The 24,603-nt window shown below is 35.9% G+C and overlaps 1 protein-coding gene across 6 annotated transcripts in view; it reads left to right on the forward strand.

Annotated features, from left to right (window-relative positions):
• Nucleotides 1–14,492, forward strand: part of Ccdc85a (coiled-coil domain containing 85A) — a 219,791-nt gene extending 205,299 nt beyond the window's left edge. The window contains exons 4-7 of one of the 6 annotated variants that reach the window (XM_051164826.1): nt 4,175–4,309; nt 7,371–7,490; nt 10,394–10,492; nt 14,258–14,492. In XM_051164826.1, coding sequence (XP_051020783.1) covers nt 4,175–4,309; nt 7,371–7,490; nt 10,394–10,492; nt 14,258–14,347 — 444 coding nt within the window. In that variant the 3' untranslated portion in view covers nt 14,348–14,492. The remainder of the gene's footprint in view (nt 1–4,174; nt 4,310–7,370; nt 7,491–10,393; nt 10,493–14,257) is intronic. The other 5 variants (XM_051164827.1, XM_051164828.1, XM_051164829.1 and 2 more) reach the window with 5 other exon arrangements.
• Nucleotides 14,493–24,603: the final 10,111 nt, after the last annotated feature.

Below are 24,603 nucleotides of genomic sequence, written 5' to 3' on the forward strand. Positions count from 1 at the left end.
AGAGATTAAACAAAAAAGCAAAGCATTCCTTTTCAAATGAAATAAAACAAAGCAGCCATTTTGCCCTATAATAAGGAAGGACTGATTAGAATCCCCATCCAAAACTAGGCTTGTGTTTTTATGAGGTATGAGGCAACAGGTGGTAGTCTGACAAAGCTTCAGGAGTTATAAATAATTAAGTGTCTTTAACAGGAAACCGTGTTAGCTGATCAACCTTCAGGCGTCTACAACTGACTTTCTGTGTTGATAAGAAGTCTGCCTCCTAAGTTTGTTCTACATACATTGCTTCTACCAAGTGGTGTGAGCATAGGGCACTGCAAGATTATTTCACTCAGATATGCATGTATATGAATATATTTGTATGAAAAATATACGTACTTCACCTATACGTAACTCACTCTCTCATATTCAATAATAAGTCTGGCATATCCATATTGCAGAATTCCATTGTAGAATATAAAACCAAGGAAACATTTTTAATTGCATTTTCTTTAATTACAATGAATCAGTGGGAAGGATTTTTGTGGAAGCTTTATTTTTAGGCAATGTTTTTGTATATAGAGGCAACCAATCAAAGTCTGAATAATCATCTTTTGTGCCTTGTAAATGATTTTATGACTTCTGTAAGGAGTGATTGACACTATAGATTGACTCAATTTTGAGAAAATTATGATTGTATTAAGAAGTTAAATTGTTTTGCAAAATTGGCTTTTGATTCCTTAATTTACATATTGTAACCCATTAAGAGACACTAAGAAAAGAGAGACTATTATATCTTAGAGGACCTTGTATGTGTTCAGAAAATTAGAACTATTTATTAAAAGGTCCTAGTTGGAAGTTAAATGTCATGATTGAAAGTTGAATTTGTGTTTAAGTACAGAAGGGTTAGAAGAGCCACCAAGCCTCTGACCCCTCAACTCCTGACACTGATGACAGTAAAACCCATATGTTGTGGATTTGAGCATCTTTCCCATTTCTTCTTTGTAAGTCAGTGAGATAGAGGTCTCCAGATCATAGGGGTAAAATACCCTTAGTGGAATTATCAGCTGCTTTATTTTCTCAGTCCTTTAATCTCAAGGTTTCCAATGAGCCATAATTAGTGGATATGTCTATTCATCTTTAAGGGGAAGCTTTATTTTGTTTGTGGTTTGTTGAGATATCTGGCACAGGATAGTGCCTTAGACAGTTTCTTTTACTTTCCTCTCTGGTCTTATTGTTCACTTTTATTTTCTCACAAATTTCTAAAGCCATTCATTTTTCACACCTTTTCAGAAATTCTTAGAGTTTGAGACAATAAAAACAAGCTACTATTGCAAACTTCTATTGAAACTTAGAGTGATTCCTAATTTTAATTTCACCCATTTCCTTTCCCACCTTTAAGTATATACTTTTTTTCTTATTGACTCACATTGCCAAACTAAACATAGGGTTATATTAAATATATAGGAAATGAATAAATTTATACATTTCAAAAATCATTTCTGGTTATTGAAGTAAAATTATTACTTTATGGAGCAGTTGATGACTAGGATTGGGTCTCCTATGTTTCCAGAAAGAACTCCAAAGGTGGGTATACTGAAGATTTTTCCTGCTTTAAAAAGTTGTCTCAAGAAAATTTCATGGTGGACAATTGAAGAGCTGGAAAAATCTGAGGTTCATTGTTGAAGATCAACGGATGATGGTTCAAAAGACAATAGCTATTTCAGAATGCATTCTTCTATGTACCCAAATTATTTTTAAAAATTATTTGTTTATTATTACGTACACATTGCTCTGCCTGCATATACACCTGCAGGCCAGAGAGGACATCATATCATGTTATAGATGGTTGTGAGCTACCATGTGGTTTCTGGGATCGAACTCAGGACCTCTGGAAGAACAATCAGTGCTCTTAACCTCAGCCATCTTTCCAGCCCTGTATGAAAATTCTAAGGCAAGTGTTGAATAAGTTAGCAAACCAAGAATTCTGATTCTCCAGAGGCAACTTTTTCCTTTAAAATGGTTATACCATCAAGTAGTTTATTCTACGAATATCTGCTTTTTACACATCACTCCCATTTAGGGGCTGAGTGATATTGTAAAAACATTTTTGCTGCACTGAGGTTGAAGTGTGCCATTACTTTATGTCCTATGGGCATCCCCACAGTGGGAGATATTGTGCATCACTCTTGTCCTCTCTGGATGCCTCTTCTTTGTTGCTAACTTCTTAGTTGGAATTTCTACTGTAGATTTCACGGGTGAGGAGGACAGGCATTGGGATTTGGCCTCACTACATATGAAGGGAGAAAGAAAATAGGTTTTAGTTCTGCATGATTAATTTTCTGAAGTGGATCTGAAAAAAAATTAAGGTATGTGAGATGTCTAAGTCATGGAAATCACCAAAGCCAAATGACTTGTAACATAACCAGAAAATTTGCATTTCTAACTAGTGATCCCCTCTGGCATACAGCTGATTAATGTGGATGGAGAGGGTGTTAAAGCTACCAGCTATTTTATAAATTGTCGAGTATAATTACTTTGATGATCAAATAGGTTAGACATTTATATATGAAATAATCAGCGAAAGAATGATTTTCACATCAGTATTGTATGCTGAAGCGATCATTGACTCTGGCACAAATATATAATTATCTGATACATATAAGGAGAAGGGCTATGTGTGAAGTGATAACTGTCCCTGTGCTGGCTTCACAGAGTGAGCCCAGTCAACGGCTGTTAACAATGGCTACCTGTGACTTAGGAACATGGTGTGCTTTCTCTATTGTTCTGTCTCCTAAAGTTATAGTGAGAAATGATACCAAACCACCAACTTTCGGGAGACATACTTCTGAGAACAAAAATACTTTTTTAAAAGTTTCTGGGCGTGGTGGCGCACGCCTTTAATCCCAGCACTCAGGAAACAGAGGCAGGCGGATCACTGTGAGTTCGAGGCCAGCCTGTTCTACAAAGCGAGTCCAGGACAGCCAAGGCTACACAGAGAAACCCTGTCTCGAAAAACCAAAAAAAAAAAAAAAAAAAAAAAAAAAAAAAGTTTCCTTTATTTTTGAGATTATAATGTAATTACGTCATTCCCCCTTCACCTTTTCTGTTCAAAGTTTCTCATGTAACCCTTCCTTGTTTTATATCAAACACATGTCCCCTTTTTTACTAATTGTTACATGCATATATGTATATACATATATGTTCCTAAATATAGCATGCTCAGTCTGACTAATGTTACCATATATATTTTTTCTGGCCTGACTATTTGGTGTTGGATAATCACTGGTGCTCTAATAGACAGGCCAAATGGATGGGAAAGACAAACTTCAGCCCTACAACAGACATGTAAAATATTTTATTTTCAGTTTGAACCTCTCAGAATTAACTTCCACATTTCCACGCTGGGATTATTGGCCATTGTGTGTGAGGGTGTGATATTTTGTTTGGTTGTTTTTCTTTGGGACACAGTAGCTTTAGGAATAAAAAGACACTTAATTTAAATAAGTTCATTTTGCTTCTGGTAATTTTAAAAGACTTACATAGTTTGGACATGGGGAAAAGCTGAAGTTTCCGGAAAATTATTTTTAGAATTTTATTTTTATTTTTATGTTATTGCTACCACCAATGACTATAAAAATTTGAACATTGGCTAATAAAACTTTATAGTATAAAATTATTTTAATGCAATGATAATGTCTTTGGACTTTGTAATTTTCATTGTGCAACAATTTTTATTGATATTTTTGACATATTATTAGTTAAATCTTCAATTTGTATTCTTTACCAAAAGTGCCTATTGCTTCAAATTACATTACTAATTATTTCTGTTAGGTTTGGATGTTTCACAGTTTATATATTTGGGGAAATTTGTGATAATTTTGTTCCTAATAGATGAAATCCATGAAGTGACATCTTTTAACTATCTCTGAGTTCTTTTCTTTAATCTCATCTTTGTCATCTCCCTTTGATAGCTTGAGAGTGAAGTTATCACTGCTTAGGAGGTATCACCATTGGTCCCAACATAGCCTTTTGACTGGTACTTTGGATTTTCCCCTAGCTACAGGTGCATGTTGTAGCTCGCCATTGTGGTCATCGTGGTTCATCACATTAAGCTTCTTACTCTGTCTGCTTTCTTGAGTCTTGGGAAACAGTATTTTTCTGAGTGATTGTACCATATTGTTCCAAATATAAGGCCACCCAGAATAGAAGTCAACCTCCAACTAGAAACAGCTCAAATATGGAGAAAGGCTGGGGGCCCAGAGCCCGGCGGGTCTTGCAGTGGTGGCAAGGGTGCCGAGGAATAGGACGATGCCTGCCCTCTTTCCCGGTGAGTGAAGATGAGCCAGCTGTCTGCATTTGCTTGTGTATAACTAGATGGCCTCTGTTTCTAGAGGAAACATTATAGCTGGGGAGGGGGGCAAAGATGATAAGCCTGTGCACATGGAGGAAGGTATGGGTGGTGGATGGGAGGGCCATTGTGGAGTGGAACATTTTACCTCTTACCAGTTCTCTTAGTTTATTCTAACGCAGGCATGAAAACTGAGCCAGCCTAGCTACATGAGAAAAACAGAGTACCCCCAGGAACGGAAGTATAAAGTCCAGATGCATCCGGTAGCCTGGAAAAGTATCTTTTGCCCATTGACTAATGACAGACATTTGTGTATATTATATGTATTTGCAGCAGGTCTTCATGAGTGGCTTGAACACAAATAACTCAAGAAAAAAACCATACTTCCAATTTTATTAATATTTTCATCTTTTAAATTCCTCATCTTCTGAGCCAGTCCTGTATAATTTAAATAAGAGGCCTTAATCTCATCAAAACAAGCTCTGAGAGACTAATTACCATTATTTGCTGTACTGCATTCTGCTCAATAGCACATTAAAAACTAGTTTAGTCAAAATGAATAAGTCAACTGAGAATAAATACTGCTCGAACCTAGGTAATTTTCCAAATATCCTCATAATCATTTAGGAAGTTGAAATTCTACTCTGTTAGATTAGGCAGAGTAAGATGCTGGCTTCTATTGTTACAATCGAGAAAGCCATTCAAGACATTTGATTTTAGCATGTATTTTGGATTTCTCAAATTATATATACACATATATGTAATTATAGATGTATATATATATTATTTCAGAGAGAGGAGAGGAGAGGAGAGGAGAGAGAGAGAGAGAGAGAGAGAGAGAGAGAGAGAGAGAGAGAGAGAGAGAGAGAGAGAACACCTTGATAATTCTGGCTGATTACTAGTCCATGGCTCTAAAGATAATTTAATGTTAAAGTTTTGAAAGATATAATTTCCCCTAATAAGTAGTCCAAGTCAGAGCTTATGTAATTACTTTTTAAGGAAGCTAATAAAAACATTTAATTGTTTGTTTCTTAATTGTTATGATCTGCACAGGACTCTCTCTAGGTTCAAACAATGCCAGTTGGCCCAGATGATTAGATTAAAAGATAGTATTAATGCTGTTTTTCAAATCTTTGTTAATCCAAAATGTTTTTAAAATCAGAGGTCCTATGCCCAAGCAAGTCATAATATTACTGATGTGTCTGCCTTTTGGCTAAACATTGGAAGAGAAGCTATAGAGAGAAACCGTGCATGAAAGGGAATGTAAGGAAAGAAATGGCAGGATAGTCACCAGCAATAGGAGTGTTTATTGTCTTGTGTGTCAGGTAACCAAGCAGAAGAAAAATGGCATAGTAATGCCCTGATCCAAGTGGAAGGTGATCTGAATGCATACACCATTAGCAAGTTTTTCTGAAAGTTCCTAGCATGGTACCAGCAGGGGAAGAACTGTGGAAGAGCAATGTCACTCAGGGAAGAAGCCTGTCCTGATGTCGCTCATCCACTGTGGAATCACTTAATCTAAAGAGAAAAATGGTAAAGCATTTAGGGCCTGGAAAGATCTGTTCTCCAACTATCATTAAATCTCAGAAAATTCTTATCAGTGTTATTATGTGTGAGTGAAGTTACCAATTCAGGAGAAAAGCAAACTTAAAATTTTGATTTTCAAGAAGGTTTGGGGAGCTTAAAATGGACAGACCTACTTCATGGCCTGCTTTTCACATGAGACTCCATAGCAATCAAGAGGAAAATCTAAAAGAGTATAAGATATCTCACTGGACTGCTTCCTTTTTCTGGTGGTTTTTTCAGGTGGGAGGCAGGAACAATTAGACTGCATAGTTCTCAAAGCATGAGAAGCATCTTTCCTTCACAGGCTTTCAGAGAGAAAAGCAGAGCCTTGAAATGTATAGACAGAAATGGCAGCAGCAAAGATGGGACATAAATAACATTCCAAATTTTAGCAGTTGTTAAATTCTATGTAAATAACATTGGGTGTATACAGCTGTAACTGTAGCTGTTGCTATGTGCAGCTTGCCCCCTTCCTCCTTAAAAATGTCGACTATGGATGATCTGCTATTGCTATGGAATTCCCCAAAACACCGTTGTCGTCTCCCCCTTTATGAATTTACAATGCACCTTCAATGGGTCTTACTACTTAGGATATTATGTTAATAAGACCAACTAAGTGGATCACTGATGAATCTATTAGTTGTGACCACATCTGTAGTTTTGTTTAAAGTTCCTCAGGCTTTACAAAAGTCAGGCTTGGAAGATTAACCTTGCTCCTTTTCTAAGAGAAGATGACTGCTGCTCTTCTTCCCTGTTGGCTGATTAGTCTTTCCTCAGTCCATACTGGGAGAACTTGCAGACCCTTGAGATAAGTTCCCAGACGCTTGTGGCTCACTCAGGTCTAATTAATCATTTATCAGCCCACTGAGCTGAAGAACCATTGATTAACAAATATGTACGTTGCACTTATTTTGGTTTTCACTTTAAAAGAGGCTAGTAAATGAATATTTGCTCAAAGAATTGTTGAATTTAGTTAAATATCTAAAAAAAAAAACCATTCCATTATTATAGGTCTTAAACTCAACAAGGGTTTTAGAAGAGACAATTTCTCCAATGCAACAGTAAGATGTGTTAGCGTTTTCCTGAGACATATGGAATGTGGCATTTGACCTGCTGAGTAAACATGTTTAACTCAGCTTTGAAGTGACTCATCAATTCCTTGCTCTTCTGGTCTTTAGGTTTCAAAATCATTCTTAAAATGTTTTAATGGGGCATTGTATTCTTTGTTAAATTGGAGGTGGCATCCAGACATTTATGGGGATGGCTCTTGTTTTCTTATCGCTTAAGTAGCAAGTGTGCTCCAATGAATTGAGAATGTCCTAAGATAGGCTAAGAAAATTGAGGGGGAAATGATAAAAATTTTTTTGACAAAATGGATATTGCTTATTTGACGGTGAAACTGAATATTTAATGGCATCGCTATAGTTATAAACGACTTTTGTTTTAATAACAAAGTTGTTGATTTTCTACTAAGGGTTCTTTTAGGTTGTCATCAGGGGCTGATGGGAACAACAGTTCCCCCAACTCTCCAGCTAGCTTCAGTGGACATAACACACCTTCTCAGCAGCCTGAGCCCGTGGTACATTCTCTTAAGGTAACCATTTACCCAGAACCTCGGTTGTGTCGTGGTTTGTCTGCTGTAGTCTGACAGTCCTTGGTCGTGATGTAACCATACATACATTATTTTTAACCTCTTTGTTGATGTAACTTTTTAATCTCTGTGAATTTAATTTGTGAACTGACAGTGGGCTTGAGTGTTTAAGGTCAAATCTCTACTTTTGATATTTTGTTTGAGTAATGTGATTCATTTCTACCTGCAGTGAAGTTGAAGTGTGCTGTGCATGCATATCCATATGAAAGACCAATGCAGGTTTTATATGTGCAGTGCTATTGTGTGGATGTTAATAAGTGTATGGCATCAGTAAGATTATCAAAGTGAGGAAGGCAGTTATTACATGATTTTTATTCAACACATATGGAAATAAACTTCAACCTACTTTTTCTTCTACTAAGTCAAAATTAAGCATTCAAATCCAACTAGTGTTTCTTTATAGACACATTAGAAAAAAATAGATTGTCTCTAGTTTTGGCTTTTACTCTAGATTTGATGGTGACTTAATGAAAATATAGGCAAAATTAATCATTTATTTCATTAATGATGCTTTACAGTAAATAAAGTTAATAAGTATTATAACTAATTCAGTAATAGACAATTTAAATGTTTGCCTGAAAGTAGAAACTGATAACTTATACAGGAGGTAAAACATAACTGTAAAAACTGTGATAATTTCTAAGTTGAAATACTGTCCTTCAGATAGGTTTATGATTTGGAACAGTTTTAACCCACCCTTTATGAGACATGAGGCAGGTAGAGAGCTTAAGGTTATTTTGGGGCATATATGCAGCTTTATAACTTTATATCTTTATAAGAGACGTACCATCAGACTAAAGTTGCTCTTCTCCGGGTATGCTGTATCTTCTATAGGATGCATGGTATGCAGAAATATTGATGTGAACCTCAAAGAAACACTTTGATTTGGGGCATTTAACTTGAATGAGAGATTTAGCTCCCAGGATATTTTGTTTTGGCTAAGGGAAAATGAGCTTGTATTCTTCAAACATGCACAGATTGCGGGTGGGCAACACACTTAGCCTTTCTGGTTTCAGCTTGGCTTTAGCATGAGTCAAGGAGCAAGCAGACCAGCTCCACTTTTGTAGAAGTTTAGTTTTTGCACAAAACCTAAAAGCAACAACTCACACTGCTACCCAAACTATTTGAAAGCCAGCCATTTCAACCTGCTGCCTTGCAGAGTGTCAAATGTGATGTTTGAATCCCATGCACAAAGGCACAAAGTGGGCCACATTGAAATCTCTAACTTCTCAGTGCAACTGTGAGTGTGGCCTCAAAAGACAGTGAGAGCAAGAGAGAAACCCTTGATTTTCTATGAAATTCTTCTCTAATGTCCATAAAATTGTTGAATCAAGAGGGTGAGAGGATAAGTTATCAGGAGAACACACTGCTTTCCTTGGTGTACAAGTGGTGAGACCTCAGCATGCAGAGATCGTTAGAAGACATTAGAAATCAAATGTCCTTGCTGCTAGGACTTTCTCTGTTGGGAGAAGTATGTACAACTTTGGAAAGATCAGTGTGCTAAATGATGTGGCCATTCAGAAATGGTTCAGTTTCTCCCTTTTGGTTCATTTGAAAGTAAACTCAAGGCCTTAATGAACTGGGCCTTGTCTGTGGGGAAAATGTAGGTCAGTGGGAGAGGCTGGTCTGCATTGATAACACCATAATTCACTGGCTCCAAAGTTCATGGTTACTGTTAACTGTAACTTTATTTAGTGGAAATGTAAAGTACACACTATTCTGAGATGTATTACAAATCACATCTGTAGGCAGATGTTCAAGAGGATCTTTACTTTTCAATGTCTGAAGTGTCAGCCATTTCTTCTCCATATGTAAAAGGTGATTATGAAGCTAGTATTGAGACTTTTAGAGAAAGATTGGTATCAATATAGTGATAAAGAGGATGAGTTTTGGGGTAATACTATTAAAACAGTAAACTTAGTAGTCTCAGTGTTTATGAACTTGAAATGGAGGCTCTAATTTTTTCTTGGTGCTAATTATTGGGACACACTCTTAGATGGGGTTTCCCTGATCATGGTTACAATAGAACAAGCCATTCAATAAGTCACAGTTCAATATGAATGCTCTAGAAAAGTAGTTTTTATGCTACAAACCACTACAACAGTGACAAACAACACCCTTATGTACCACAGCATGTTAGAAAAATAATGATATTTTAAAAGTGATATAACTATTTGGGGGACAATTTAGAGAAGTAAAAGCATAGGCCAATAAACCTGTTCTTTAAAAAGACCATTAAAACACTTCACTCAAATGAAAAATATTTGATACAAAAATTACTCAGGTGAAAAAATATTGTTTGAATATTTTCATGGTAAGGAGTCAATATTTCTCTTCAAGATCCATCCCCACATTTCTTTCTTAGACCCTAGGCCAGGCAGGAACTTTGAACTCAGTACTCCTCATCTATATATATACATGCATATCCTTTTTAGCCATCTTTTCTATACGACTTGTCGACATATCGCTCAGACTATTGGCATATAATTAACTGTTTTCACTGTTGCATTGGACCAAGAGTTATTGACTGTATCCAAAATGGTTCCCACTATTAACTATCTTAATGATCAACTTAGCTGCATCTAATTATAATAAATAGTAACTAATTCAGTTGACTATTAGTGATATAGTAGATTGTTTTTAATGACCACTTGAAAAAGATCAATGAGATTCACTGTAGGTTGCAGAACAACTATTTAAAAATATTTTGCCGTATATGCATCCATTCTGATATGCAGACATGGTGAAAACCTAAGATTTGACAAAGTGAGGACAGTGATGGTATTATTATAAACTAACAGCCTTTTTTCCATGTGAAATTTGCTTTTCTTTTTCAACAAATCCAGGTCTTGGATGTTCAGGAAACTATAGATCGTCAACAGGGTAAAGAGTATGACCATGACCTTAGTGAGACAGAAAAAGCTATAGTCAGAGAAATGTGCAATGTAAGTTTGACACGCTTTATTGTATATTCTGTGTTGACAGCCTCATCACAGCTTAGTTGTTCCTTTAAGAATATCTACTTTGAAAATTGATGACCAAATGTCTTTCCATTTTTGTGAAAATAAAACAATTGCCTTTGTTTTTATTTTCAGATTGCTTTATTACAGAGATATTCACACAGTCATGCTAATAATCACCAAGATCAGTAGGTTTGGTGATACAGTGCTTGCCTACTTCATGAAAAGCCCTGGGTGTGATCAGATATGATCAGTCAGTTCTGCATTCCAGAATGACCTATGAACATTTTTAAATGTTGGATTTAAGGAATTTTACAAAGAATAAAAACTTACCATGAACAATCCTACAAAATCAATTACTTTGCTGCCTAATATTTATTTCATACATGGATATGATTTGCCCTCATCATATCTTATCAAATATTGTCTTTACTTTTCATTAGCCAACTCACACTTAGACATTGCTAAGGCAAGACAGGTGACCCAATGGGATAGATGAATAGAACTCTATCCTGAAAGTCAGAGAACTCAGTTATGACATGTCAGTGTGAATGTTGATTGATGTGTTGTTTAATTAAGAATACAGCTGTGCAGCTTTAAAGAGCTAAATGGATTACTGTAGAGCAGTGCATTTGTTAAATGTAAGAAGTCGTCACTAGGCCATAGCTTTAATTGGCTTTGTATCATTGTATTACATTTTTATCTCATATTTTATGCTCACATCATAGAGTAGCAAACTTACTTAGGAATATCCTTTAGCTTTACATTTATTGAGTCCATTTATTCTCAGACCTGATTCACCACCTCAAGATGTTTCTGGAATCCAGTAAATGATCTTTAAATCCCATGGGCATTTTATATGTGCTGGGGTGATAATTTCTAATCCTCTTGCTTGCCTGTGTTGTGGCTGCTTTTATTTTGCAATCCTTTCATTGCTGCACATCTGTTGTTTGATTTTAAATGGTCATGGCTCTACATATCATTTCCTACATGCACTACTGTTCACCCACTGTAGCTTTTCAACTTGTGCTTAAGATCTTTCAGTTTGAATATTTACCTTAGATAAATTTTCAGTTTTGACTTATAAGCCCAGGTATCCTGTTGCTTCTCATCTATTGACTAACAAAACAAATAAAATTCAGTTGATGAGAATTATAGTACTGAGAGAGAAGCACAGAGCCATCCTCTAGTGTCCCTCTAGGAATGTGTGGAGCTCCTTAATTGGATTTCACCTTTAACATCAGTTACCATGATTTGGGGGTGACAGGCAGCCTAAGAGCCCCAGTACTCACAGTGTACGTTTGGAGGAACTAAGACCCAGAAATGAAGTTATTTGTTCAAACTTATTAATGAAGTCAATATATTAGCAAGATAGTTTTTGAGGACCAGCTCTTTCTACCTCTTATCTTAAAGAATGAAAACACTGCATCTCATAGATGATACCTTGTCTGTTTTGGCTAATACCAGATTGACTTTGACCCTCATGCTCTTTTCATTCCCTTCCTTACTTATGAGAACTTTCTGAACATGTCTTGAGATCATGATTAGGGTTTTTGACCTTTTGTTTGCTTTAAAAGGACACTACATTCATGTGGCCTTTTACCTGTACAACAAAGGCAACCCTAAGTTTAGCTTTCTTATTTATTTTAAAAATTCTTCTAGGGTATCTTTTTCTAACTGTCTGTGCTTGTCTTTTATCTGTATATTACAAAAAGAAAATGCAAACCAAACCTTAACTTTTAAAGCCCATTTGGAAACAGTTTAAAATAGTACCTGTGGCACCATTATAAATTACACAACCATCAAACTTATACAGTAAATATTGGGGAATAAATATAAGAGGACATTGCAGGGTGGGTAAAAAGAAAATAAAATTACAAGGCAGTTTAATAAATAATTTTTCTGGAAGATAGCAAAGATTACAAATACTTTCTATTTGACATATATATATATATATATATATATATATATATATATACTTTTGAATGTCACAGGATTATATATGATATTATAAGCAGAATTATGTATGGCATTATAAGCTTTATAAGATTCTGCAAGAATTCATGGTAATGGAAATCTTGTCAGTTTTTTATATTCTTCCAGGATATAATTGGGTGACATGAACTTACCAAAAATGATGTTATCTGTAGACTATCACATTGTTTCATAAATAGTTTGTTGGTTCTTCTCTAAGGATAAATATATGGCCCTTTGAGAATCATAACCACTGTTTTAGTAACCTTGTCATTTTAGGCTTGTCTGACATCTCCCAGTGATAATTGAAATACTTGATGATCTTATTTACACTCTTGTGCGCAGCGTTATTCTGCAGTGCCCCCTTAGTGCTACTGCTTTATTTTAGTAGGAGTTTCCTTAACTGGATGTAGCCCTTTGTGTTCCACAATTCAGTAACTGAAGAGCAGTTCTACTTTTTAGTTGCAACAGCCATGTTTTTACATCTGTAACTTCTTCTGCGGACTTCAGATGTATCCTTTGGTTCCAAACCAGATATTCAAAACATTTTTTGGTAGAACTGATTATATCTATGGACCAGACTGGGGCAATGAATGGTATTTTTTGAGACTTTCTTGACCTCCTTTGTGTAGCTGAAGCTGTCCTTTGCTATATAGTTCCATTCCTGGTATTTGAAGGCCATAACTAAAATTCCCCTTGACTGCAACAGGTTGCTTCTCCATGCAACGGTGACTGTTGTATTCCCACTGCCTTGAAAATGGAGAAAAGCAGTCTGTGCATCACTGTAAATGGTAGTAGGTGTCCCTGATGGATTTTCTTCTAATTAAAAGCAAAATAAAAAGAGATAGTCTCTCAATTACTAATGAACAAACTGGTTTTATGTTTATGTTAAACAGTGTCTTGTGAAATACATTAGTCTAACACAATCCTCATAGTAAATATTCTAGGCAGGTATGGTGGTTCTGCTGTGTATAGACATGCATGCATTTATTCCAGTTAGTACTTGTGTAGTGGCATTTTTGGTCACTTCAGTAGTTTTATACTCATGTTGTTCTTGATCTTACCTTTTTGCCAACATCCACCCCAAATGGTCCACCTTTTAAAAGGTTGTAATTGTATTTCTTTGAATTTCTGAATTTCCTTGACCCTGTGTTTATATGTCTTCTCTTCTGTAAATACGAGAGAATTCTCTAGTAGATCATTAGCTGAGACTGATGACAACCACATCTCCTACTTTGCAAATATTAGGAAACCAAAAATAGAGGATTAGGGATTACGTGGCTTAAGAATAAAAACTCACTCTTCTGAATAAATTAGACGTTTTTGTATTTTTTGTTATAGATGTAATCTATAGAAGCCAGCATGCTCTTTTAACCTAGGGCTCTTAATTCTGTATGTACATTAAACTCATTTTGGGAACATGAAAAAAATGCAGAAGCCAGTGTCTCCTTTCTGTGAGCATCCTCAGAATTTCTTTCGGTGGAAATTACTGTTAAGTCAGTCGAAGACCATATAGATAGTGAGAATGAGAAATTAAGTCCTTCTTTACAATCAGTGCTGGTTGCTGGAGTAAGGTGTAGCATCCTAGCTGCAGATAAGTTTTTGTGTCCCAGGTATTGTCATCATCATGTTTCCTTTGTGTTTAAACTCATCATGTGGAGAATTTGTCTTGTCTTTGCACCCATCTTTGATCTCTCTCATAGTCTTTTCTGAAACGTAAACAACTGTTCTGCAAGATGACACTTACGATGCTTGCTTCTTTTTTTTTCTTTTAAGGTTGTGTGGAGGAAACTTGGAGATGCTGCAGGCTCATGTCCTGGAATTAGGCAACATTTGTCAGGAAACCAGTACAAAGGACCTATGTGAGCAGCAGCACTCCTGCTCACAGAGAGATTACATGAGATCACCACTACTGGAGAAAGAAAGAAAAGAAGAAAAAGGAAAAAAGTTGATTTCTACAAAAATGGGACTCATGGCATCACATGGAGTGATTGTACATTGCACATATCTCCCCTTTAAGTCCTTCAGTACACCTTCCCCCATAAAGCTAGTGTGTGCTATACGTCTCACTTTAGTGTTTACAGCAGTCTCAAGGTAGCTTTGGGAAAATTTTAATACTAATATTTTCATGACAGCTGAAATATTTTGACTCTCCATATCTATGATTGACACATTGGATAATCTGCATGGTTGGATGAGTCCAGTAGAGCCTCTATGGCTTTGATAGAGGTGGTTTATTGTATCTAGTGGTAGGCGCTTTCTACTGTGTGGAAGATATAAAGAGATATTTTCAAGCATACAAGCCTTGTTTGGGAAGCTCCCTCCTATATTTCAGTTGAGGAAAGATTGCTTCCTGATACATAATTAGTTGGATGCAAGATAATATTTGGTTTCTCTTTTGAATTTTGAGGTGCTAAAATACAATCACAAATTCTTTTACCAGCTAGAAAAGTAGGAAGAATTTTCAGAGTACTTAGCAGAGAATATCATCTTTTTTTTTAAATTGTCAAAATAAATTATTAAATTTTGATGAGTTGTTTATAGAGGCATGTCTTTGGGTCATACAACCCTCCCTATATATTCAGCACACCGATGTCAACTAACAAGGAAACAATTTTTCTAAGTGTTTCAAGCTGTGAGATTGTCTATTTCTATAATTTAGTTTCTAGACATGCTGTATATTTAATGAACTTTATGTAGAATTTGAAATCTTGCACTGCACTATGAAACAGAAGCTCTCTTCGCCTATTTACTGCAGTGTCTTATGAAGCTAACGCATGTCCATTATTGAGGCTAAAAGCTCTTGTTCAGCTCGCTTGAGATGTGTGCTAGCTTTGCTAGTTTTCTGACTTTTGGTATAGATGTATAATATTAGAATGTGTGTACTGGAAATGCAATGATAGATATTTTACGTTTATCTAAATGCAATGATAGTTTCTTGTATGAATGTGCAAAGGCCTGTGACAGAATGCTGTTTTTACTGTAGTTTAAGATTATAAAAAGTAGGGATGCAACAATTCCTGGGTATTTTCTAAACTTATGATTTGACTCACACTTAATATTCTTTGTTTATAAATGGTTTTATCATATAGCATATTAATGTTTATTGACGGGAATGAGAAGGATTTTTGTCATAGTAAAAAGAATATAATTGTGATTTTAAAACTTCCTTCTATTTTCTGAAAATACTTTGAGTTCATTTAATATAGAAGGAAGGATCTTTCCAATTACCATAACTGGATTATAATTTAAGACTCTTCCATTAAAATGCTATATTTTTAGTTTACTAAGAGAAAATCGTTTGTTATGTGTGTGTACACCCTCCCACATAGAAACATCCTTCAATTGTTGTATTCCTATAGTCTGAAAACATTTAAACAAGTTTTTGTGCTTGCAGCAGAGCCTGCAGAAGCGGATACAAAGGACATTGGTCTTTTGACAAAATACTTGTGTAAATTTTGATACTGTATTAAAACTATTTTTTTAATGTTCCACATAAAATTGAGTATTATGTATGTGTTCATCTTAGCAACAGTAATAAATTATTTAATCTCACAGTATTTTTCTATGTTTTGAAATGGTCTTCCTTAATAGCATAGTCCCTGAACGTCATTATCCTTTGTGTGGTTATGATAATAATAGTGATGTAGATGATTAAGTAGGGAAGGAATGCAGAAATTTAAAATGCCCACAAGGGACTTAATAGTCAAAGACATTTTAATTTACACTGTTGTCCATGACAATGTCTAGGATGATGGTTTAGTGACAGTTAAAATTTGTAGTAAAATTCTTATTCTTCAAACTTACACTTGGAAGGGAAATACTAAAATAGCTTTTTAGATAATAAAAGTTATGAAACATATTTCTAAGAAATGTATAGTAGTACATACATAAAACTTCTCAGAAGTTGCTAATAAGATGGCAAAATGACACTTCCTATGTTGAGTATTAGCCCAATTTTAAATAACAGAGTACACTGATCACAGGAGTAGCACCGTTCTCTTATGGGATCATTTTTATAAATTCACTACCTAATCAATCCTGCAGCAAAGGCTAATTTACATATCTTGGCAGGACTGCTAGTTGCTGTGAGACTGACAGACTACCACAATGTAACTTTTAGTGAACACCTTTCTCATTTATAGCACATGCTTAAATCTGTAGAAATTCAGTCATCTCATATCACACTGCAAGAGTTTAATTGGTATGATTTGCCTTAGTACAGTGGACATTTAGGGATGCCTACCACTGCCATACAGTTTTGGCTCGCAACCCATGATTCTTAGGGCTTCTCAAGGGATGGGTAATATCTCAGGTATCCTCAGAAGCTTCCTTTATCCTTGATACCTAAGATAAGATTGTCTCAGACAACCATTTTACTTGATCTGAATAAACAGATCCCAATATGTCCCATTAATTCTCAAACTCTGCCTGTGGTAGTAAGCTTCTTGCTGTTCCATTCTCCTGTCACTTAATGGAGAAACTAGAAAATCTTGATATTGATTCCTACAAAACTACTTTCAAACTAGCTTATCAAAGTAGGCCACCAACAACATCAGGACTACTATGTGGAAGTCACATATTGACTTCTAAAGAATCAAAACTTCTCTACCATGAACAATATAAGATTGCCACACATCATCATCTTTGTCTATGAAAACAGTGACTTCTTATAGTTCATCCTCAGTTAAGAGATATTGCATTGGTCAAAGCATTGATAAATACACTATCAGAGAGAACAATCACCACATTAGCCAAGTCACATTTTTATATTATGACGTTTTATTTTTGATATATCATCCAACCTATGAGTTTTGCATTATGAGGTAAGTGTATTATATTTGCCAGAGACTCTGTTCTGATTCCTATCTATGAATACTATCGTTTTAAGCTAAAATCTCCACTACTATTTAATTCTATTTTGTTCATGTTTCTAAAAAGCATATGATGATCAATATTTCTACTTCACAATGGCAGAATCACTACCTGCTATATCATCCTCTTTTGTTCATACCTTAGGATGGTTTAAGGACCATTTTAATAAATTCATGTTCCCACTAACCCAGATAAAATCATATGGTCCCTGGCCAGGAGATTAATGTTAATTGCTATTAGAGAGACAATTAGACCTGAATGAGTAATGAATCTATAACTCTATAACCCAGCATCGATAATGATAATGGAGGTTATTGTTGAGAAAGAAAAGTGTTCTTAAGAAGAAAGAATTTGATATGGGCACTGTGAGAATCTGGGTAACAGACAACAGCTAATCATTTTGATTTCTGCCTATAACCATGCCTTCACTGGGTTAGACAAAGAAGAACAGACATGGTTTCTCCTATTCTACAGTAAAGACAAAAGGGACACAATTCCCAGGTTGTAATAACTCTATAACCTAGAATGGATCAGAATAGATCTCTGAGACTTAGACCAGTAGTTCTGGACCCACTGTTTCCTTCATATTAAAGGGGAATCTATATCTCCTAAACCCCAGAAAACCCAACAAGTGAGTTGTAGAATAAATATCATAGACTTTAGTACTAAACTGAACATATGTCATTAATGACTCAAAATTGGAGGAAAGACTAAAGTATTCAGAAACACAAAAACTGAACAAAGAATGTCCACCAAGTAAAAGAACTTGAGGGGTCCATTTAGAAGAATTAATTTGTTCCTGAGTGTGTTGGTTCATGCATTTAATCCCAGGACTTTGGAGGCAGAGGCAGGCAGATCTCTGTGAGTGAAGGGCAGCCTGGTCTGTTATAAAGAGATCTAGGGTAACACAGTGGGATCCTACCTCAAAAAATAATTCAATAAAACTAATTAATCTTGAGATTCAAGATGGCTGAATAGAGATGCCCAACTCTCAGGTCCTCTTTTCCAAGGAAGAACCAAACTAAAAGGTGATAAATGGCTGAGATAACACAAAATTGGCAGCAGACCAGAATCTGGTAAGAGCAGAAGCCTGAGACAACAGCACAGTAAGAGAATCGTGGCATCTGCTGCTCTGAGGTCACAGCTTGGGAGGAAGAACTTTCCCTTCACAAGGGTAAGAGTTAAAAAGGAATCAAGCCAACAGTATAGAAGCTATTTGTCCTAGCTATTGGAAAAGCTCAAAGTCCCCATAGGCTTACAACCACTCATATTGTAGTCTGAATGCTACATGGGACCCTCACTTTAAAAATAATTTCACATATGACAAAATAGCTATTCTCTCAGTTTAGATGGTTTTGGGGTACAAAGCCCATGCATATTCCTAACTCTGCTGAAATTATAGTATGCAGGCCCCAGGGTATAGCTGTCACATATATAACTTGATACTATGACATAAGCCGGCTTGGATTACTGTACTGCATGGAGCTGATGTTCTCATCAGGAGGTACATATTGTAAACTGGCTCCAAGATTCAGGAAAATGGAACATTTGCCTTCACAGAAAGTGTGCACGGCTTGCTGCATGTTGACTTACACAAGGGCCAAGACTGAAGACAGCCACCCAAGTGGTTTCTGCTACCTTTCCCAGGTACCATTCTTGGGTGCTTATTGCTGACAAATCAGGAAGGGAATCTGATGTTATTACACTTCTATTCACAGCGTCTTACTGATAAGGTCCTATAAAACTCCTTGTCTTTCTATTTATCAGTTTGCCCATGATTATGGGAACAAAGCATGGTTCTGGCAGGCACTGTTGATAAAGCCACATAAAGGAACACCAGTTTCCATTGTCATCCTATCTACAGTTGTTCCTCCTGACATCCCTCACATTGCTGTCAGGATTGGTGTGACAGACATCACATCAATTTTTATATCTTTGGAACCTTTGTACAAAGAGTTGTTATTTGGAGTATCACCAAGGCAATGGTGGGAAACTATCTTGAGCCATGCTGCTGCTGATTTTGACATCAAATGATCCAGGACCTTCTGTATTGCAAGAAGCTGCCAGTATCAAAGGGCTTTGCTACTAGCAAGACCACTGTGAAAGGTGCTTAAGGAAACTCCCATTTCTTAATAGGGGTCATCCCTTTTTTGAGCAAGACATCATATAATGCCTATAGAACCACTACAGTGTGCTCACAGTTCCGTGGCTTATAAAAATGGTGAATCTCTCCATCTCTGTCCCCAGTTATACTTGTACAGATTCCAGGTTTATTAGAGTGAAAGAAGCTACAGTGAGAGCTAGAATGACAAGCTAGAATTAGAGCCAATATTAAATAAAAAACTGACAACTTAAGATACAATTTCAGTTATATAGCAAGGCCAGGATATCCAAAGCTACACAGAGAAACCTCGTCTTGAAAACAAAGAAAAACAAAACAGAACAAAGCAAAAGCACCAAAAATTTTTTTTTAAAGTTTGCCAAAAGGTCACTTAATAAATATGGCAACAGAAATCTGATATAATAAATATTCAAAAAGGTGAGAAGTATACCCCCAGAGTAAGATAAAAATTCTATCAATAGATTCTAAAGCTATAAAAATGGATAAATCAGTTAAAAATAAATTTAAAGGCAAGACTTACAAGATGGCAGCATCAAGGGCACACCATATATGAGTGGCAGAAAGTCAGAGACTACTTTTCTTAAAGTGACTGGCAGATGACTTCAAAACACAAACTTCAGCACATCCAGGTGGCCCAGTGCTTCCTATCTGCAACTGCCCACCTCTCACTTGCCTGACACTCCCAGCCCATGTCTTCCCAGCATTTACCCAGTGACTTCTGCCTTATATCCACTTGAGTGTGGGTCCACAGATCCAGGGTCATTCCTCTCCATTAATCAGACCTAAGATACCTCCAACTTCCCTGAGGGCTATGAACCAACCTTTAATCAATGCCAGTCCCACTGTTCTCCCAAGGAAGATCAACTAAATAACAGGAGCATATAGGTCCCAGGGTCCAGATGGCAGAGACCAGCAGATTCTGATTGTTGGGAGTATAGCTTCCAAAACACCCTTCTTTGCTTTCCTCCTATCTTTCCCTACCATGCTGAACAGGACTCCAGACTCCAGAAATTGGAAGATCCAGCTTTCAACACAGATCTACTAGCTGTCTTGAGGAGACAGGTAGAACTTCACTGGATCACAAAGGCCTGAGAAACCCAACAGATTCTGGGAACAAATAGCCAACATCACAGACAACCAAATGGCCAAAGGCCAGCATCAGAACACAGTCAACAAAAAACAGGTAAAAATGGCTTGCCCCCAAACCCCCCAAAACACTGTATATTCCAATTCAATAAAAACAGAAGAAAATTACCCTAAATCACTACTTATGAAGATGTTTGAGGCACATAAAGAGGAAATGTATAAATCCCTTAAAGAAGTACAGGAAAATGCAATGAAAATACTTTAAAGTAGAAAAAAAATCCTTCAAAGGAATAGAATAACAACAAAAAATTAATATAAACCACATAGAGACCATCAAAGTCATGCTGGAGTATACAATCGAACAGGTGGAAGAAATGAATAAAATGAATCAAGACCTGAATCAATAAAGAAAACACAAACCAAGACTATCCTGGATATGAAAAACTTAAAGAAGGGAACAGGAACCACAGAGGTAAGCATTACTAACAGAATATAAGAGATGGAGGAGAGACCACAAGATGCAAAATATATAATAGAGTAAATCTACACATTGGTCAAAGAAAATATTAAAATACAAAAAATTCCTGACACAAAAATGCAAGAAATCAAGGACAACATAAAAAACAAAACCTAATAATAATAAGAATAGAAGAAAAAGAAGACACCAGGCTTTAAGGATTGGAAAGTATTTTCAAGAAAATCATAGAAGAAAATGTGCCTAACCTCCCAAAAGAGACTCATTTAAACATAAAAGAGACCCAAAGAAGACTAAATAAACTAGAGCAGAAAAGAATTTCCTCCCACCATGTAACAATAAAAACACTCAACCTACTAAACAAAGAAAAATATTAAAAGCAGCAAGGGAAAGGCCAAATAGCCTATAAAGACAGACTTATCTGAATCACAACTGACTTCTCTGCAGAGACTGTGAAATCCAGAAGGGCTTGGGCAGATGTCATGCACACACTAAGAAACCACAGATGCCAGCCCAGAGTACTATACCCAGCACAATTTTTAATCACCACTGAGGAAGAAAACAAGATATTCCAAGACAAAACCAAATTCAAACAATATCTAAGCATCAGTTCAACCCATCAAAAATTACTAGAAGGAAAACTCCAATCCAATGAGATCAACTACACACAAGAAAACACAGAATGTAGATAATTTCACAAAAGCAAAATCAAAAGAAGACAATCACACAAAGACACTTTCACCACCAACATCACAATAAAAGAAACTAATATTCATTGTTTATTAATACATATCAACAGCAATAGACTCAACTCTCCATTAGAAAGACACAGGCCAACAGAATGGATAAGTAGACAGGATCCAACATTTTGCTGCATCGAAGAGGCACACCTAAGCAACAAAGATAGTCATTACCTTAGAGAAAAGGGCTGGAAAAAGCTTTCCAAGCAAATGATCCAAGAAGCAAGCTAGAGTAGCCATCCTAATATCTAATAAAATAGACTTCCAAGCAAAATTAGTCAAAAGAGATGAGAAAGGACACTTCATTCTCATCAAAAGAAAATTCTACCAAGAAGACAACTCAATCCAGAATATCCATGCCCCAAGTACAAGAGCACCCACATTTACATAAGAAACATGATTAAAGCTTAAATCACATGTAGATCCACATACATTAATAGTGGGAGACTTCAACAGCCCACTCTCACCAATGGACAGACAGATTACTGAAACAGCAACTAAATAGAAAAATAATAAAACTAACAGAAGTCTCGAATCAAATGGACCCAACCCATGTCTACAGAACTTTTCACTCAAACACAAAAGAATACACTTCTTCTCAGCACCACAGCGAACTTTCTCTAAAATTGACCATATAGTTGGTCATAAAGCAAATCTCAACTGACACAAGAAAATTAAAGTAACCTGTTGTTATTCATCAGACCACCATAGATTAAACTAGACCTCAACCATAATAGAAAGAACAGAAAGCCAATACAATGTAGAAACAGAACAACTCCTTGCTCAATGGCCACTGGGTCAAGGAAGACATAAAGAAATTAAAGACTTTCTAAAATACAATGAAAATGAAGGCACAACATACCCAAACTTATGGGACACCATGAAAGCAGTAATAGGAGGAAAATTCATAGCACTAAGTGCATTCATAAAGAAATTGGAGAGATACCATACTAGTAAATTCGTAGCTTACCTGAAGACTCTAGAAAAAACAAAGCAAACACACTCATGAGGAGTAGACAGCAGAAAAGAATCACACTCAGGGGTGATATTAACAAATTATAAACATAGAGAACAATCCAAAGAATCCATGAAATCAAGAAGAGCTGATTCTTTGAGAAAATTAACAAGATAGACAAATGCCTAAGATAACTAACTAAAAGGCAGAAGGAGAGTATACAAATTAACAAAATGAAAATGAAAAAGAGGATGTAACAGCAGAAACTGAGGAGATCCATAGAATCATCAGGTCTTACTTCAAAAGCCTGTACTCCACAAAATTGGAAAATCTAAAGGAAATGGATGATTTCTTCATAGATTTCACCTACCAAAGTTAAATCAATAACAGGTAAGCAGCATAAACAGTACTATAACCCCTAAGGAAATTGAAGCAGTCATTACAGTCTCCCAACCAAAAAAAAAAAAAAAAAAAAAAAAAAAAAAAAAAGACTATGGATGATGGGCTCAGTGAAGAATTCTACTAGACTTTCAAGGAACACATAGTCTCAATGCTCCTCAAACTATTCCACAAAATAGAAACATAAGAAACAATGACAAACCCATTCTATGAGGCCATAGTCACCCCGATACCTAAACCACACAAAGACTTAACAAAGAAAAAGAATTTCAGACAAAATTCATTCATGAGTGTTGATGCAAAAATTATTAATAAAATACTCACTAATCAAACCCAAGAATTCAGCAAATTTATCATCCACCATGATCAACTAGGCTTTATCCCAGGTTTACAGGGATGGTTCAAGATAAAAACCCAATAATGTAATCCACCATATAAACAAGAGGAAAGAAAAAAAAATCACATGACCATCTAATTAGATGCAGAAAAAGCCTTTGACAAAATCCAACACCTCTTCATGATAAAAGTCTTGTAGAGATCAGGAATACAAGTCCCATACCTAAACAAAATAAAGGCTATATGCAGTAAGTCAATAGCCAACACAAAATTAAATGGATAGAAACTCAGAGAAATTCCACAAAAATAATGGACAAGACAAGGCTGCCCATTTTCTCCAAAGCTCTTTAATATAGTATTAGACATTCTTGCTTGAACAATAACACAACTAAAGGAGATCAAGTGGATTAAAGTTGAAAAGGAAGCAATCAAATTATTGCTATTCACAGATGATATAATAGTCTACATAAATAATGCCAAAAAATTTTGTCAGAGAACTCCTACAGATGATAAACGTCTTCAGCAAAGTGGTTAGATGCAAGATTAATTTTAAAATATCAGTAACTCTCCTGTATAGAACAACAAATGAACTGAGAAAAAATTAAGAAAACCACACCATTCAAAATAGTCACAAATAAAATAAAGAATCTTGGTGTAACTCTAACCAATGAGTCAAAGACATGTATGATAAGAACTTTAAGTCTCTGAAGAAAGAAATTGAAGAAGATGTCAGAAGATGGAAAGAGCTGTCATGCTTAAGTATTGGTGGGATTAACATCAGAAATATGGGCTTCTTACAAAAGTGCTCTACAGTTGTCATGCAATCACCAACAAAACACCAACATAATTTTTTACAGACCTTGAAAGAACAATTCTGAACTTCATATGGAAAAGCAAAACATCCAGAATAGCCAAAACAATTCTATGCAATAAAAGAACTTCTAGGATCCAGAGGATACAAGAAGAACATCATGATGGGTGGATCTGGACCCAGGGGGATCTGCTTAAACTACTGCACCAACCAAGAACAATACAGTAAGCACTGAACCCATACTCAGATCTAGACAATGGACAGGACATTCTCGACAGTTGTGTGGGAAGCAGGGATTGACTTTGACATAGACTTTGGTGCCC

Source organism: Acomys russatus, chromosome 22 (genome assembly GCF_903995435.1).
Source record: "Acomys russatus chromosome 22, mAcoRus1.1, whole genome shotgun sequence".
In the NCBI taxonomy this organism is placed as follows: Eukaryota; Metazoa; Chordata; class Mammalia; order Rodentia; family Muridae; genus Acomys; species Acomys russatus.